This window comes from Lithobates pipiens, unplaced genomic scaffold (genome assembly GCF_037356315.1).
Source record: "Lithobates pipiens isolate NorthernLeopardFrog02 unplaced genomic scaffold, aLitPip1_a1.2 Scaffold_18, whole genome shotgun sequence".
Taxonomy (NCBI): Eukaryota; Metazoa; Chordata; class Amphibia; order Anura; family Ranidae; genus Lithobates; species Lithobates pipiens.
In genome coordinates this window covers 391,142,088-391,159,302 of record NW_027507758.1, presented here as the reverse complement: position 1 = coordinate 391,159,302, position 17,215 = coordinate 391,142,088, and the positions used below count along the sequence as shown (strand labels likewise).

The following is a 17,215-nucleotide window of genomic DNA, read 5'->3' as shown; positions in this document are numbered from 1 at the left end:
GAACAGATGCGATAAACAGTGGATTCAGAGTGCACATTGAAAAAAAGAGAAAAAAAAAGGGAATTAAAATAACAAAAGAGAAGAAAAAAAGAAAACCCACAACTCCCTACCGGCCAAGAGTGCCCCAATTGGGGAAAAACAAAAAACAATTTGGCACTAAAAATCATGGCCAGTTTGATACCCAAAACCTAACCAAAACTTAAACCTCCAGACTTTTAAACAAAAAAAGTTCTGAAGCAGCGGCCGCTCTAAGCCGCTTACTCCTTGTCAGGTCAAAAAACCCTGTAATGAGGGGGAAGAACTGATAAGTCCTTAAGCGCCCACGTCCGGGGAGCTCCGAGCTAAAAGGAGGTAGCTAAAAGGACAAGACCTATAACAAAAAAAACAAAGCGGAGTCAAGAAGGATCAACTTGAGCAATGGCAAAGCACCGCAGATGCCCTAGGAGAGGTGGAGGTCAGTACGCCATCCGCTGGCAGGAAGGATGAAAAAGCGCCCACCCATCCAGTGGGTAAGTAGTATCCCGTGAGTTCCGCAGCAGCAGTATCAACAACCCGCCAGCAAAAACAAAAAACAAAAACAAAAAGGCCGGGAGCCCATAACAGGATAATAATTCAGGCAAGTAGTACCCCCCATCAACGTAGGGATAGCTGTAGAAGATTAACGTAGAGTGATCAGCCAGTCATTTGCTTCCTCTGGGGTGTCAAAGAATTTCACCGATCCGTTATAAGGCACCCGAAGGCGGCTGGGGTATAACATGCTGTATTTAATATCCTTGTCCCGTAGGCGCCTGCGGACATCATTAAAGGATCTTCTTTTGCGCTGCAAGTCTGCCGAGAAGTCTGGGAACAGTAGGATTGAGGAGTTGCCATATGGTAGAGAAGGGAGCTTACGAGCTGCGGAAAGGATCCAATGATTGTATTTTAAACTACATATTATCCTGTTGATCATTGGCACCTATTTGATATAGTTGTTTAATCATACACTGCATGCAAACTCCTTAACTGTGTGCAAGTGTACCTGGAACAATTTTAGCTGCTGTAAAGTAAAAAGGTGGAAAAAAACAAATATTAATTAATATTCTTTTTCTGTTTATGCACTTTATAGGATGTAAAAGCCTTGTTCACACAGGCATACTTAAATTTACACCCATATGAGGGCTGTGCTTTGCCTGCACTGGATGCCGAGGTTTTCTGTGCATCTACATGGAACCAGTCCCATTCATGTCAATTGAGATGAAGCAGCTGCACAGATGCGGTGGCTGCAATGTCTGTGTTCAGGGAAATACACCAGCAGCCACACAGATGTAAAATTTGTAGAAGTGTCCATGCAGGCACTGCATCCCAATTGACATGAGTGGGATTGCCTGCATGCCAATACACTGAACCAGTTGGCATCCCATACAGGCACAACTTGCAGTCCCTGTACAACAGAGCACAAAGTAAGAAGCAGTACAAGAAGCCAAATGGTTTATGTGCTGATAAAGGATTCGGCCTCTTTCACAAGGGCAGACCAATGAGGTCCGCCTGCCATTTATTTGGGCGGACCCGATTGGACCATCCATTGTCCTCTATGGAACAACGGGTGTCAACAGATATGTGTCTGTTGACACCCACTGACATCCGATCCAATCCTATTCACTAAAAACCGACAGATGGGGAATATGTTCATAGTGATACACGGCTACACTGATTTAAATGGAACTTTTTTGTGGACTTTATGATGTTTACAACCTTTATTTATATTTAATAGTGTTATAATTCACTATATAGCATTTTTTTTCTCTTTATTTACAGCACAACACTATTTTATATATACATTTGGAGTGTCACTTTCTCTTATGCGTTTGCAGCTATTTTACTTTGTTCATTTACGTTGTTCATTTTGCAAAAGTACATGGTTATTTTTTATTTCTATTTTCTTTCTATTGCACATATCAAATCATTTTGACTGGAGTTCTACTTTAATGAAGTATTCCATGTTCAGCTGATCTGTGTAAGAATGCAGTTGTTTTCTCAATTATCAAGAAAGCCTTCCTGTAATAGAACAAAACCAGTGTGTTCTTGATTGCTTCAGTATGTTCTTTATTATCTCAATTACTATAAATGTGTGCAATATCAATGAACAATATATGTTTACATTTTTAAAACAACATAGGTTATCCAGATCCTCCCTTTTCAGAAGCAGTTTATCGCAGCAGTAAGCTCCGTGAAGGTATATTGCACAACCTTTAGTTTTGTGCATGGGATGTGTTGCAGCAGGTTTATGCAATTGCAAGTAATGTGGCTTATTTAATAAAATATCATTAGTGCATAGCTGGTGCTGAAACGTGAATGCAGATTTTACAAGACTGGCAAAGAATGGTAAAGCATTTATGGAAGCTGGAGAAAATGCAAAAAGTAATAGTGTTGTTTCTAGGAATATGATATTTAAAACAGTTTTAATATAATTACGTTTTTTAACCTGTACTAGAAATATATAATCAGTTGGGTAGAATGCACAACACACAGACTTTTTCTTCATTTTTTTATAAATGAAATTAGTAGTTTTTTTTCCTTTACTTTTTACCAGTGGCGGCTGGTGTTTTTTTTTTGGGGGGGGGGGGCAGCAAGCAATTGTCCTGCTCTCCTCACCCAATGAGGGTGGAGAGAGCAGAGAGTGAGCTGGGTTTACACAGATCGTGCTCTTGTCACTGAGCTGCAGCGAGGGAAAGGGGGGAGCAGCCCACAGCCATACACAGATGAGAGGAGAGATGGCTTCCATCTCTGCAGTCCACTCTCTCCCATACCAGCAACACAGTGGCTGGGGGAGGAGTGACATCCGATCTGCACTTACCCCATCCATGATCGATTCCCTTTCTTCTCGGTAGACTACCGAGAGCAGCCAGGTGAACAGAGCCAGGCCGTGGCACACCATCTTCCTTCTCCTTGCTAAGGCTGTTCTGCACGTCACCTCCGGAGACTGCACAGTCATTGGCTGCTGCCAGCACCCCCACCTCCTCCGCTCCAACCACTGCCGCACACATTACAAAACTGGGTGGGCTCAGAGCGCAGTTCTCTGTGCCCCAAGCCCACCCTTTTTTGAAGCCAATTAGAGGAGCCTCTGGCTCTAATCATGTGCTTCAAAAAACAACTCCCCCCCGCCACTGGAATCCATGCATACGACACCCTGCATGTAGATCAAGATACCGAGCAATTGAATGGGGGGCGGCCCCATGTGCCTCTAAAGGATGGGCCATAACTGCGTTTTACTGTTGATAATCTGCATTTATTGTTTACACCATATTTGCATAAAATTACACATTAAATAAGCGGAAAATAAAAGCTTGCTTATAATGCCTATCATTCTAGTTTCATTAAAAGATGTCATAATATTACTTTTAATGAAGTAGAATATAAAAATGTGTTTTATATGAAGAATAAGTGCACATTATTGTTAATATTTATCAGAATAGCAATAAGCTGTTGTTCTCAAAATCTAGTCCATTCAATGTCAGCAGTCCTTAACATTATTTCTATATAGAACAGGCCTTTGTTGAAGTGTCTGGAACCACTTAGAAAAGGAAATGGGCCCAGATGGGCCTCAGCTGATGACACAGGCTATTTTATGAAAGGAGGCCTCCTTAGCATCCCTTTTGATTTGTATTTTGTACATTTGCTCACGCCTGAAGAATAATTGTAAGTTAGCTTACATGGCGCATACGTTTAAAGGGATACCAGACATAAACCTAAATAATATTCTGAGAACCATATATAGTATATGAGAAGGGCTTTAGGAAGCAAACGGGAATTTAAGGCTGTCAATCCTACCATAACTATCTGAGGATAGCAAGAGCAAGGAAACTATAAGAGATCACATTTGCAAACATGTTTGGTCTTGTTTGGTGTATTAAAGTGTTAAGGTGTGTTTAAGTGCACTTATTCTTGAAAATGCATGTAGATTTCTATTCCATTTAAAAAAATTACCTTCTTGTAAGGAACTTGGCTAATAAAATCTTGCATCATTAAGATTGTGTGACATGGCTGTTTTATGGCACTTTGTCTGTTGGTTATATATAAGGTGTGCATATGCATCAGCTTATGCCTTAAAACTTTGATGATGCAGGTTTTGGAACTCCTGAGCTGTCAAAATATGTAAGCCATGAACCTGTTTCGAATTTGCTGTTGCGTGCCAAATTTCTTATGCTCAGTGTGAACAGTGGCTGCATGATGTAAAATATGCCAGAACCCTAAACCTGGAATATTTATAAATTCATAAACATTAGAATTGTTGAATTTATGTTCTATTGATGCTTTAAAAATTGAAAGCCACCATTTATAATTATATGTAATGTACTTTTACCTGTTAACTCATTATAAGCAAATAACTTTAGCAGCTTCTTTAAAACTAAGTTAACAAAACAAGCTCTGTCCTTGATGAACAAATGCTGCACTTTTCTTGTTACTGAAATGTATGTAAAAAATTAATTGTTTGATAAAGTTTTTTTAATGTTGGGAAAAAAAATATGTAATATGTTACATATTTGGGAAATTGTACACATAACTTAGTTAATATAGCTATATGGTTTTATCTGAATTGTTCACAGCATCTTGGTAAGTGGTTATATTTTATATGGAGACACAGAAAGGAACAAAAACACGTTTCCAGTGGATTGAGGAATGTTAGGACTTCTCTGAGGATTTAAAGTGGAACTGAACTTAAAAAAAAAAAAAAAAAGCTTTGCTATGTTATAGGGAGCATTTAGAAATGTAAATTATGCCTAAGCAGATAAGCAGGACAATGAAAAATGCCCCCTTTGTCTTTGATTTTATCCTGAAAAAACACCAGTGCACTTTCTGGTATGTGCCTACAGTCTCAAAGGTGTGAAGCTATGACTGTGTGCAGCTATGACAGTGTAAAATGACTGCTGCCTCTGATTGCTTATCTTAACCACTTGCCGACCATAGGACACAAGACACATGACCTCTTCAGTTTTTAGTGGCTATACAGGGACAATGCCTGCAGCTACAGCATCATTCTGGTATCAGAATTTTCAGCCGGCGGTTCACTATATGGCATAAATTATTCAGCGGGCTGAACAACCACTAAATCACTTCTGCATTAAGCGCCCCCCCGCCCCCACCTTTGCCAGGCTTTGCCATCTGATCGCAGAGTGCTGTGACCGGTGACAACGGCTGCACAGCACAGAAAGAGAGGAACGGAACGTTGTTCCTCCCTCTCTGTGACCCCCAGAAACCTGAAGCAATGAGGATTTTGTCACTTCCAGTTTCCACTCTTTGTATACCTGACCATTAGTGGCCAGGAAAGCAACCGATCACACCAATGTATATCTGATGGGCTGCTTTGGAGGCCAGAGGAGAGATTTGGGTCGAATAGATAAAGAGAACCTATCATGGCCCATACTGTCTCAAGGGATGTTGTTCATTCCTTGTAATAGCAATACAGTTGATACAAACAAAACATTTAAGAGACAGTATAAATAAATAGTTTTAGATAAAATAAATAATAAAAATGTATTTAAAACGCCCCCTCCCCCATGCTTATGCACAAAAGAAAACGCATACGTAAGTGCTGCACGCACATGTGAACGGTGATCGCTCCACACATGTAAGGTATTGGTGTGAACGTCAGAGCAAGAGCAATAATTCTAGTAGTGCCAGACCTGCTCAGTAACTCTAAACTGGTAAAATGGTTGGGATGATGCAATGCCATTAAGATGACCACCTTGCCTAGGATATTATATCTACTACAAGCCCTTCCCATCTGTTCCCCCCCTTCATTCTTTAAGCGAATGGACTCGATGTTCTGTGACTTCATCTGGTCGCATTGAAAACTACGTATCAGACTGCAACTCCTCCACATGGCAAAGCATAGGGGAGGAATCGGCCTCCCAGAAATAAAGACGTACTACAGGACATTCCTCAGTGTCCCCGTTGCCCTCCCCCATGGTTCCAATCTTGGGTAATCCAGACTTTCCACCCGGCCGACTTTTTGGGCGCCTGGCAGCGGAGGGGCGGCTTCATCTCCACGACTTTTTGGGCTCAGACGGCCAACTTGCAATAGAAGCGGGGGTGTCTGGATTGGTCCCCAATTACGTAACTTCTTGCGCTGGTGCGCACAGACACCTGGCATATCACGTCCATCCACGGAACTGAAACGAATTTGCCACCGCAGAGAACCGATCCACCACTGTCTATCCTTGATCTACTCCTCCCTGATCTCACCAGCAGAAGGGTTCATCCCCCCTTCCTCTCTAAATGGGAGGCAGATTTAGGAGTCCGACTTAATGACTCACAGAGGGAGAAGATCCTTCACTTCGCCCAGAAGTCATCCATAGCCACCAGAGTCCAAGAGACCTGCTATAAAATCATGACCCGATGGTAAAGAGTGCCCACTTCCCTGCATCGCTTCTTCCCGCGGGTCCATAGTCTTTGCTGGCGTTGTGGTTTGGAGGAGGGAACGATGCTACACATCTTCTGGGATTGCCCCAAAATCAAACCCTACTGGCTGGAGGTGGCACGCACGATCAAGCACTTGACAAATGTCACCCTGGAGGAAGATCTTGCATCCTGTCTGCTGCACCTCTCTAAGCGACCCATCAAGAAATATAAAGCCTCCCTTACCATTCAGCTATTAAACACCGCCAAGGCATACATCCCCTTGCGCTGGAGATCGGAGATTCCACCAACAAAATCCCTGTGGTTTGCCAAGGGGAACGAACAAAGAAACATGGAGGATCTCATTGCCACCTTGTACGGAAGGGAGGAGGCCTTTCGGGAGATTTGGCGACCATGGCAACTCTACAACTACACTGAAGCTTACCTCCGTGAGGTTGCATTGCCTGATTAGTCCTTGTAGCTCAAATTACTCTCTGGTCAAGAGGCACCACCATCCCCCTCCTCTTTTCTCCCCCTCGTCTTCCCTCTGCACTGCTTCCCTTCTAAATACCTTTCCCCTACCCCCAACTGGGGAGTCCTTTCCCATCCCGCCCTTCCACTCCCCCAGTCCTTCCTGTCCTAATCTGCTCCCAGTCTTGGGCCGGTTTATTCAGATAATATGAACATCCTACTTTACATCATCCGTCTGTTGTGCCACATGGCTGGACTCAGCTGGTTGGGAGATAACCCCCCCTGGCAGGTATAAATGAGTTTCTTACAGTATGGCCTTGGTAGCTATATTAGCAATAGTGGGTTATCAGGGTAACAGTCTGGAAGCCTCCCCCGGAGTAGTGCATGGTTAGCTTTGATACACAGCCGTAACCATACATGTATTTAACTGAGTGCATAACCGGGGAATCGATATTTGACAATGCTGATATAACATCTAATCATATTCATTACCCGTTTCTGTTTTTATTCTAATTACTGTCATCTTTTCTGACTGTTAAATTGTCTCATCTTGAAAAGAAATAAAGGAATTAAAAAAAAAAAATATACAGTATACACAATGTTTGGGGTTCTAAGTAATTTTCTAGGAGAGAAGTGCCAGAATTGGCCTGACAGGCAAGTGGTTAAGAGATTTGGAGTGATATTTGGTGATATCATTAGGCTGTGCTCATGATTCTCTTTTCAGGAAGTTCTGACACAAGAAAGACAAACTCTGCCTGTGCCAAAATTACATTGCAAAACAAGGAATGGAAATTCCAGAGACTAGTCCTTTCCTCTCTAGCTGCCTTTTTTTTGGGGGGGAGTCTTGGCTTCCAGAGTTCAGTTCCTCATTCATTTCTGTCTTTGTCTTCATGTGGGAGATTTCTCCTCATTTTATATCCTGGTGATGGGTGTCCAACTGAATAAAAAATAGAAAATGAAACTCTTCTGTGGAGACAGCATTTAACATCTTATAATAGCAACAAAGACACAGACTGCATTCAGAATATGGCAGATGTTCTAACCCTTCCCCACATTATCAAAAAAATAAAAAATGGTCTGGTTTAGGCTTCAGCAGTTTCACATAAAGCATATTTTCTGGGTCTGATACACAACACAGTAAATAATCCCATACTAACATTTCCATTGCTACTGTAATGATTTTTCTTTTACATATTTAGTACAACTGTGTGCTATTTTGGTCGATGAAACAACACAGAATTAAAACCATTTTAGGACCGGAAGGAAGCTATATTATTAAATATTCTAGCACAGCTAATTATAGTGTCATTCTCTTTGGTTTCTGTTATTTATCTTCTTTGTCTGATGTTAGCTGGCAATACTCAACCAGTGCTTTTCCATCTTTTCTGGTTTGCATTATCTTTATGGGAAATGATTAGTTGCCCTTTTATGTGAAAATGTGCATATGTACTTTGTTTTCAAGTAAAATCACTTGATTTAGAAGGATATCAAAAAACAAAAAAGTTAAATAGATGTATAATTGGAAGAGTTCCCTATCATACCGCTATAACATATTCATAAATTGCCTGCCAAATTATCCACTGTCTGCCAATAACATGCTGACTCAGAGAATATCCAAGGGTGGGAACTGCTGAGTCGTTTTTGCCAGCTACACCCTGCAGACAGTGAATGTCTACTAGAACTAAAGAAAGCTGAACGTTTTAAAGACACGTTAAATGGTGCAATCCACTAAGAGTTATTATACGAAAGCAAAAGGAGTGATGCAGATTGTTTTTTTGTAATGTTTCAATACCATGCAGATGACCGAGTTTCAAGTTGATGTGTGAGAATTTGTAGAGAATTTCAAGATAGACTTATGTTAATCAACACAATGCAATTTTTGTAAAGATAACAAACCCATAAAGAAGAAATGGTAACTAGTAATGAAAATACGCTGAAAATAATATCTTTATGTGTGTTATAATTGCCTTTTAATGCCTCCTTTCCATGCAACCTGATTTGTGGGTGTTCCGATTGTGGAGCTCAGTTGTTACCTTCCCTCTCTTGTGAGCACACTTAAAGAGTAAAACATTCCACACTGGGTGATCTATGTACATTGCAAGGATTTTAACAAACTTTGTTGCAGATTCCTACCTTTTGTTTTTCTGAAGAAATATCTGTGTGTTTGTCTGTGGTATGTGGTAAGTGAATCTAATGGTTGTGGTTTCATAATTATCAATCAGCTGCTATACTTGCAGGGCTCTGCATCCCTTTAGATGTGATTTCCTATTGGGCGTATCTCACCAAAAAATTACATTTTTGTTGCAGGGGATGCCTTATATCTGACTTAGTGTAGAATTCTGGGAAAATCAGTGAGCCAATCACGCAAGCAGGAAATTATGTTTCTTGGGGGCATTCTGTACATTCTATGTACGGAACACCTCCAGGCAGTCATATTGCATTGCATTTTACAGAAAATTACAGAGCTGCATATTGAAAGGGAAAGGTAAATTACATCGAATTACAATATAACTTGAGGCACAATTGTATACGCTATATTATTATTTTTTCATTTGCTTTTTTTTTCCCATGAAAGTGGAGTTACCCTTTAAGTTTAGTTCTCACAAGAGTCTCAGTGCTCCCTGCAGGTATGAAAATGCCTGTACAGACCTAGCCCAGCAGGAACTCAAGTGGCTCATCCTCCACCTCATAATTCATCACAGTAAGTAAATAAAGTAGCCACACGCTGTGTGTAAAAAAAGTCGCAATCTGTGTTTATTGATGTCACCCTAATTATAGCAGAATACCTGTGGCCTGATGTAGATTGGATAGCATCAATAAACAGATTGCAGCTTTTTACTACTGGAATGTGGGTACTTTATTTACTGAGCTCTGTATTGTTTATACTATTCAGAAAGTTGTGCTGACATGCCCCCTGTCCCCCTGCATGTTGTCAGTAGGCCTGGGCTCAGTAGTCAATGATGAGAGAGCAGCACCACTCCAGGTGAAACAATCCCTTCTCTGAATGGCAAGGTGTTGGTCCAGTCTGTGGCCTGGGCGTAGGAGAAGAATGTGGGAAGAGAGACCGCACTCCGGACTTCAGAGAAAATGGGCTTTATTGTATAAAATCCACAAAAGACATCACAACACCATGATGGGCTTTATTGTAAAAAAATCCACAAAAAATACATTTTCTCTGAAGTCCGGAGTGCGATCTCTCTTCCCGCATTCTTCTACTGGGCTCAGTAGTGTTTCAAGGTTCACACTTAAGTGGCTTTACAGGCCACATTTGCGTGGGCACAGCAGCCTATTTATTTGAATGGGCTGCTGTGCCTGTGTTTAATGCAGGAAAAAGGTTCCTGTACCTGCTGGAAGGAAATTGCAAGGTGCTTTTGCACCATGCAATTTCCCGTAGCAGAAAATGAACTGCATTTTTAGATGCGTGGTCGTGCCATCACAAAAGAATGGCAGTCTCACGCACCTGCAAAGAGCAGCGCAGTTTGGCTCAGGGTAGTTGTGGGATCATGTGCCATTTACATGCTCTTGCCTACCCGCAACCACCCGCACAAGTGTGAACCTAGGCTTACAGAGAGTGACGCTGATCCCTCTTTGCCTGTTGTACAGTAAGTGCATCTGAGTTCAGTAGTGTTTTATGTTTACACAGAGTGGTGGTAACACTTTCCTCCATAGCTCTACAAGGTTTTGTGGCAGTGCTGGTCTCAGGCTTTCCATTATTGGCAGTAAATTAGGCTAGGTTCACACTAGAATACGGTGCAGGGAAACTTGCAATCCATGCAGTTGTGATCTACAGTGGGTGTCAGTTAAGTTAATGATACACCAAATGCAGGTTGCAAACACAGTGCATTTGCCTGCACCTGATTGCATGGTATAAATGTATAAATATAAACATCAAGAGAAAAAAGATGACAGGGAGGGAGCTCCAGCATGCAGCCTGTGATTGACAGTCTCAGCTCTGTTCCTGTGTGCTATATGAAGGGGGTGTCCTTTCTCTCCTTTTGGATCTTTCCTCACTCAGGTCTGAAGTGTGTAATTTCAGCTCTTTGCCCCCTGTTTTCTGACAGCTCAGACAACCTTTATATATTCTGCACAGATATAGAGAAGGGAAGACTGTAGATAAGCAGGTACAATGTACAGTGGATATAAAAAGTCTACACACTGCTGTTAATATGTTAGGTTTCTGTGATGTAAAAAAATGAGACAAAGATAAATAATTTCAGAACTTTTTCCACTTTTAACCATTTAAGCCCCGAACCATTTGCTGGCCAGAGCATTTTTTGTGCCGCTTTAACTGACAATTGCGCAGCTGTGTGACGTGGCTCCAAAATAAAATTGATGTGCTTTTTTCTCATAAATAGAGCTTTCTTTTGGTGGTATTTTATGACAGGTTGTATTTTTTTGCGCTATAAATAAAAAAAGAGCGTCAATTTTGAAAAAAACGCATTATTTTTAAATTTTTCTATAATAAATATCCCCATTTTTTTTTTTTAAAAAGCTATTTTTTTCTCAGTTTAGGCCGATACATATTCTTCTACATATTTTTAGGTAAAAAAAATATGCGTTTATTGATTGGTTTGCGCAAAAGTTATAGCGTTTACAAAATAGGGGATAGTTTTATGGCATTTTTATTAATAATTTTTTTTTACTAGTAATAACGGCGATCAGAGATTTTTATCATGACTGCGACATTATGGCGGACACATCGGACATTTTTGACACATTTTTGGGACCATTGTCATTTATACAGCAATCAGTGCTATAAAAATGCATTGGTTACTGTGTAAATGACACTGGCAGTGAAGGGGTTAACCACTAGGTGGCAGTGTAGGGGCTAAGTTTGTCCTGGGGAGTGATTCTAACTGTGGGGGGGTGTGGCTACATGTGAGATGTCACTGATCTCTGCTCCCGATCACAGGGAGCAGAAATCAGTGACACTGTCACTATAAAGAATGGGGAGATGCTTGTTTACATTAGCATCTCTCCGTTCTTCCTCTCCGTGAGGCGATCACGGGTATCCCCGCAGACATCCAGTCCATGGGACCCACGACCTGACGTGAGGAGGTCCTGGCCGGTGCATGGCAAATTTAAAGGGACGTACAGGTATGCCCATTTGCCAAGCAGTGCCATTCTGCCCATGTACATCGGCGTGCACCGATCAGGAACCGGTTAATGTGACCTATAAACCGTGCAACTCAATTGAAAAACAAACTGAGGGATCTCATTGTTAACATTTATCAGTCAGGAGAAGGATGCAAAAGAATTTCCTAGGCATTAGATATACCATGGAACACAGTGAAGACAGTCATCATGAAATGGAGGAAATATGGCACAACAGTGACATTACCAAGAACTGAATGTCCCTCCAAAGTTAATGAAAAGATGAGAAGAAAACTGGTCAGGAAGGCTGCCAAGAGGCCAATAGTAACATTAAAGGAGCTGCAGGAATATCTGGCAAATACTGGCTGTGTGGTACAACATGTGACAACAATCGCCTATATTCTTCATATGTCTGGGCTATCGGGTAGAGTGAAGCCCGGCAACATTTTGCAAAAACACATCTGAAGTCTCCCAAAAGCATGTGTTATTGTCTGATGAAACCAAGGTTGAACTTTTTGGTCATAATTCCAAAAGATATGCTTGGCGCAAAAACAACACTACACATCACCAAATGAACACCATACCCACAGTGAAGCATGGTGGTGGCAGCATTATGCTTTGGGGCTGTTTTTCTTCAGCCGGAACAGGAACCTTAGTCAAGGTAGAGATCCAAATACCAGGCAATATTGGCACAAAACCTTCAGGCTTCTGCTAGAAAGCTGAACATGAAGAGGAACATATTTCAGCATGACAACGACCCAAAACATACATCCAAATCAACAAAGGTGCTTCAACAAAGTATTAGTTCAAGGAAGTGCAACCATATTATTATTATTTTTTTTTTTTTACTTCCCTCCACCTAAAAGATTTCAATTTGTTGTTCAACTGCGTTGTACAGTTTATAGGTCACATTAAAGGTGGAAAACTTCTGAAATGATTTAGCTTTGTCTCATTATATTACATCACAGAAACCTGACATTTTAACTAGGGTGTGTAGAATTTTTATCTCTACAGTATGTAGGAGGGTTTGTTTCATCTCTGTTGATCAACTTGAGGCCAGTCACTTCACTGGGTATATGTAAGGTTTTACAACCATGTTAAACCTTCAAAAAACAAACCATCAGTGTAAGTCCCCATATTTCATCCCTGACAGGTTACTAATAAAAATAACAAAAAGTGGTTTTGCACAGAGCAGCCCAGATCCTCCTCCTCTCGGATCCTTCGCCGGCGCTCCTAGCCCCTCCCTCCTGCCGAGTGCCCCAACAGCAAGCAGCTTGCTATGGAGGCATCCACGCAGAGCTGCTGCTCTGTGTGTCCATGCAGACACAGAGCCGTGGCTCGGCCCCACCCCCTCTCCTCATTGGCTCACTGTCTTTGATTGACAGCAGTGGAAGCCAATGGCGCCCCACTGCTGTCTCAGCCAATGATAAGGGAGAGTCCCGGACAGCTGAGACTCTTGTGCAACATCACTGTATCAACATGGAGCTCAAGTAAGTATTAAGGGGGTTGCTGTACACAGAGGTTTTTTGTTTATCTTAATGCATAGGAAAAACCTTCTGACTTTGGAACCACTTTAAGAAAAAAAATAGAGTATAAAATGTTATATATATATATATATATATATATATATATATATATATATATATATATATATATATATATATACATATATTGTATTATCAAAGCTAACCATGGATAACTTTGTTCTTTTCCAGCTGCACAGGGAACACAAAAACTTGCATCTGCAGTGTGCACACAACTTCTTTCTCCTAAATAATTTTCAGAATTACTATATTCTGATGCTATCAGTTAGGCAGTTAATGGAAAATGGTAATTTCATTAGAAGATAGCAGATCTGAAAAACTGGACAGAATTGTGTAATTTGAAGCACGTAGGAGCTTAAATCTTGCATATGATTATTTTTGTTCACAATTCCTGCAGTGATGTTAGGAATGTGCACATTGTTGGTAAACGCTGGGCCTTGAATTGGCTAGCCTGGTACTTGGATCACTGAGTGTAAATTAATTTTTGTTTGCACTGCAGAATCTGTTTGTCCCACAAGAATTCCAGTGGCAGCCAGAGATGAAAAGGGATTTGATATACTTTTAGGACTGGGAGTAAATAAAAAAAAAGCCAAGAAAGTTGAAGGCTCTATCCTTACCACCAAAGCATATGAAATAACAAAGCAAGTTGATCTTACAGAATTCACAAGGTAGTATTTATGTCATTGTTATTATTATTTTATGGCAATTTTTGTGCAAGGCATGTAAAATAATTTGCTTATTGTAAACTCCATTATTTGTTTGCAGAAATGTTTTTCCCGAAGGTCTTCCTCCTTCTTATGTCTTTGTGTCAACTCAGCGATTTAAAATAAAAAAGAAATGGGATTTGTGGAGAATTGTTGCACTTGATGGTGCCATACAAGCCGCTGTTTCTGTAAACGGAGAAGATAAAACTTTATCATTTACTACAACCAGCCAAACAAATGAAAATCAAGTTATCACATTTGTAACACCTGGAGTAAAGGTATTATACTTTTCAACATGTAACCTTTGCATAGGCACTGTCAAAACATATGTTCTTTTGTAGTGTACTTGTGTGTATTTGACCCCTGAACAGTTCTCTAAACAAGGGGCCAATATCCCATCAATAACCAGGCTTGTCTTTAATTTTGATTGGGCACTGGGCAAACATTTTCTTGCACCCCCCCCCCCCCCCATTCTGAGACATACAAAAAAATAGCAGTTTACTGCAGCAGATCACACAGCGATTGCAATTGTTTGCCAGAGGTTACAGCCTATCCTTACCACTCACTGGCTGGTTGCAAGAGGTTACAACACATCATTTCTGCTTGCTGATTGGTTGCTAGAGGTTATTGCACATTATTAGCGCTCACTGATTGGTAGCTATAGGTTAATGCACAAATAATTGAGCAAGTAAAGCGGCACATTAATACACATACTACAGGAGAGGGTTAGAGAGTGCAGACATACTGCAGGAGATTACCAGACTGCGGACATACTGCACAAGATTATAAGAGACTGCAGACATACTGCACGGGATTACCAGACTGCAGACATACTGCACAAGATTATAAGAGACTGCGGAATTACTGCACGAGATTACCAGACTGCAGACATACTGCATGAGAGTACCAGAAACTATGGACATACTGCATGAGATTACCAGAGACTGCGGACATGCTGCATGAGATTACCAGAGACTGCGGACATACTGCACGAGACTACCAGACTGCGGACATACTAAATGAGATTACCAGAGACTGCGGACATACTGCATGAGATTACCAGACTGTGTATTACCTGTGAATTGGGTCCCTGGTGACAGCTTTGCAGAGTGCACAGAGGACACAGGAGGCTGTATTCACATGCTAGCCAGCAGAGAGGGGGCGGAACTGGGAGCTCCACTCGGAACAGAGCGGCTGTAGTTAGAGCAGTGATTGGAGTTGGCACGTCAGTTGAGCTTCCGGCCCTGTCCCCGGACCTTTGTATTCCCCATCCAGTAGTATAGAGGAGGCGGGGCTGGGAGCTCCACTGACGAGCCCACTCCGATCACTGCTCTAATAACAGCAGCTCTGTTCCGAGCAAACAGGCTACATAGGGCAGGTCAGCGCATCAGTAGAGCTCCCGGCCCTGCCCCCTCACTGTTGGCTAGATTGGGAATACAGCCTCCCGTGTCCTCTGTGCACTCTGCAAAGCTGTCATCGAGCCCCAATTTACGGGTAGCGCGGGCTCCCCTAAAAAGTTTGGTGCCCCATTTGCCCTGCGCTAAAGATGACCCTGTCAATAACCCTTTCACTACTCTAAAGCCCCATACACACTATCAGATTTTCTGCTGATTTTTTCCTTCAGATTTACCAAAACCATGTAGTGAAAGGGCCTGCCTGATTGCATACAAATTGAAACTCCTAAGGTTTGACCTCAAATTATATGGTTTTGGTAAATCTGAAGGAAAAGATCAGAAGAAAATCTGATAGTGTGTATGGGGCTCAAGGCTCACACACTGCAATCACCTAAACTCTGGTTTAAGCAGTTGATTTGAGCTAAAAGTATTCAAATCAATTCTTCATTCCATATTTCACCATGCACAGTGATTTGTCAAGCATTTGTCCGCCAGGAAAAGGAGATATGTTAGCTCTTGTGCAATGGGGATATGCAAATAAGTAAATTATAAAAAAAAAAAAAAAGACTCCATGGAAGGCACTTGGTTAGTTTTCACACACTATTGACCAGATTATATCTGCAAAGCTAAAAGCCCTTTGACTAAAAAACATACAGAACACTATTTTCCTATTGCTTCCTTCCAGCATGCCCACCCCCAAACCTTTATTCTTTTTGGCAGCACTTTTGTCTGGACACAGTGCACAACACTTTGTTAACATTGAGTGCTATACCTACCAACAAATTATAGAAATATGTAAGAGGGTGAAACCTGATGACCTCAAAATGCAGACTGTACAGAAAATACAATGTAAAACATAATTTTCCAATATTAACCACTGGACTTCTGGAATATTTACCCCCATTCATGACCAGGCCATTTTTTGCGATACGGCACTGTGTTACCTTAAAGCGGAGTTCCACCCAAAAGTGGAACCCCTGCTTATTTGCTTCATCCCCCCTCTCTGGTGCCACATTCAGCACCTTTTGGGGGGTACCTGTTTTTGACAGGTCCCTGTCCCAACTTGCATGAGTCACTTGGAAGTTTGTCCCCCCTTCCTCCGCCAGGCAGAACTCCTCTTTAACTCATAAAATTATTTTGGTAGTATTTGATCCCCACTGGGTTTTTTTATTTTTTGCGCTATAAACAACAAAAGACTTAAGGTTTTGAAAAAAATATATATATTTTGACGTCCTGCTATAAAACATGTCCAATAAAACATTTTTTTAAATCAAATTTGTTCGTAAATTTAGGCCAATATGTATTCTGCTACATGTTTTTGTCAAAAAATCCCAATAAGCGTATATTGCTTGGTTTGCACAAAAGTTAACGTGTCTACAAACTATGGTATGTATACCGGAATTTACATTTTTTTTTATACTAGTAAAGACAGTGATCAACCACTTATAGCAGAGCTACAACATTGTTGGGAACAGTCTGACACTGAGGCCGCGTACACACGGGCGGACTGTTCGCCCAACTTTGTCCGCTGAACAGTGTTTCAGCGGACAGTCCGCTCGTGTGTGGGCTTCAGCGGACAGTTTCAGCGGACAGTCTGACGAACAAAGTTTTTCGGAAATCCCGTAAAACTGTC

The 17,215-nt window shown here is 41.3% G+C and overlaps 1 protein-coding gene across 1 annotated transcript in view; it reads left to right on the top strand.

The window, feature by feature from the left end:
* The window catches only part of COL21A1 (collagen type XXI alpha 1 chain), a 285,509-nt gene that overhangs the window by 102,574 nt on the left and 165,720 nt on the right, over nucleotides 1-17,215 (top strand). The window contains exons 4-5 of the mRNA XM_077487822.1: nucleotides 13,984-14,152; nucleotides 14,250-14,466. Of these exons, the coding sequence (XP_077343948.1) occupies nucleotides 13,984-14,152; nucleotides 14,250-14,466 (386 nt within the window). The remainder of the gene's footprint in view (nucleotides 1-13,983; nucleotides 14,153-14,249; nucleotides 14,467-17,215) is intronic.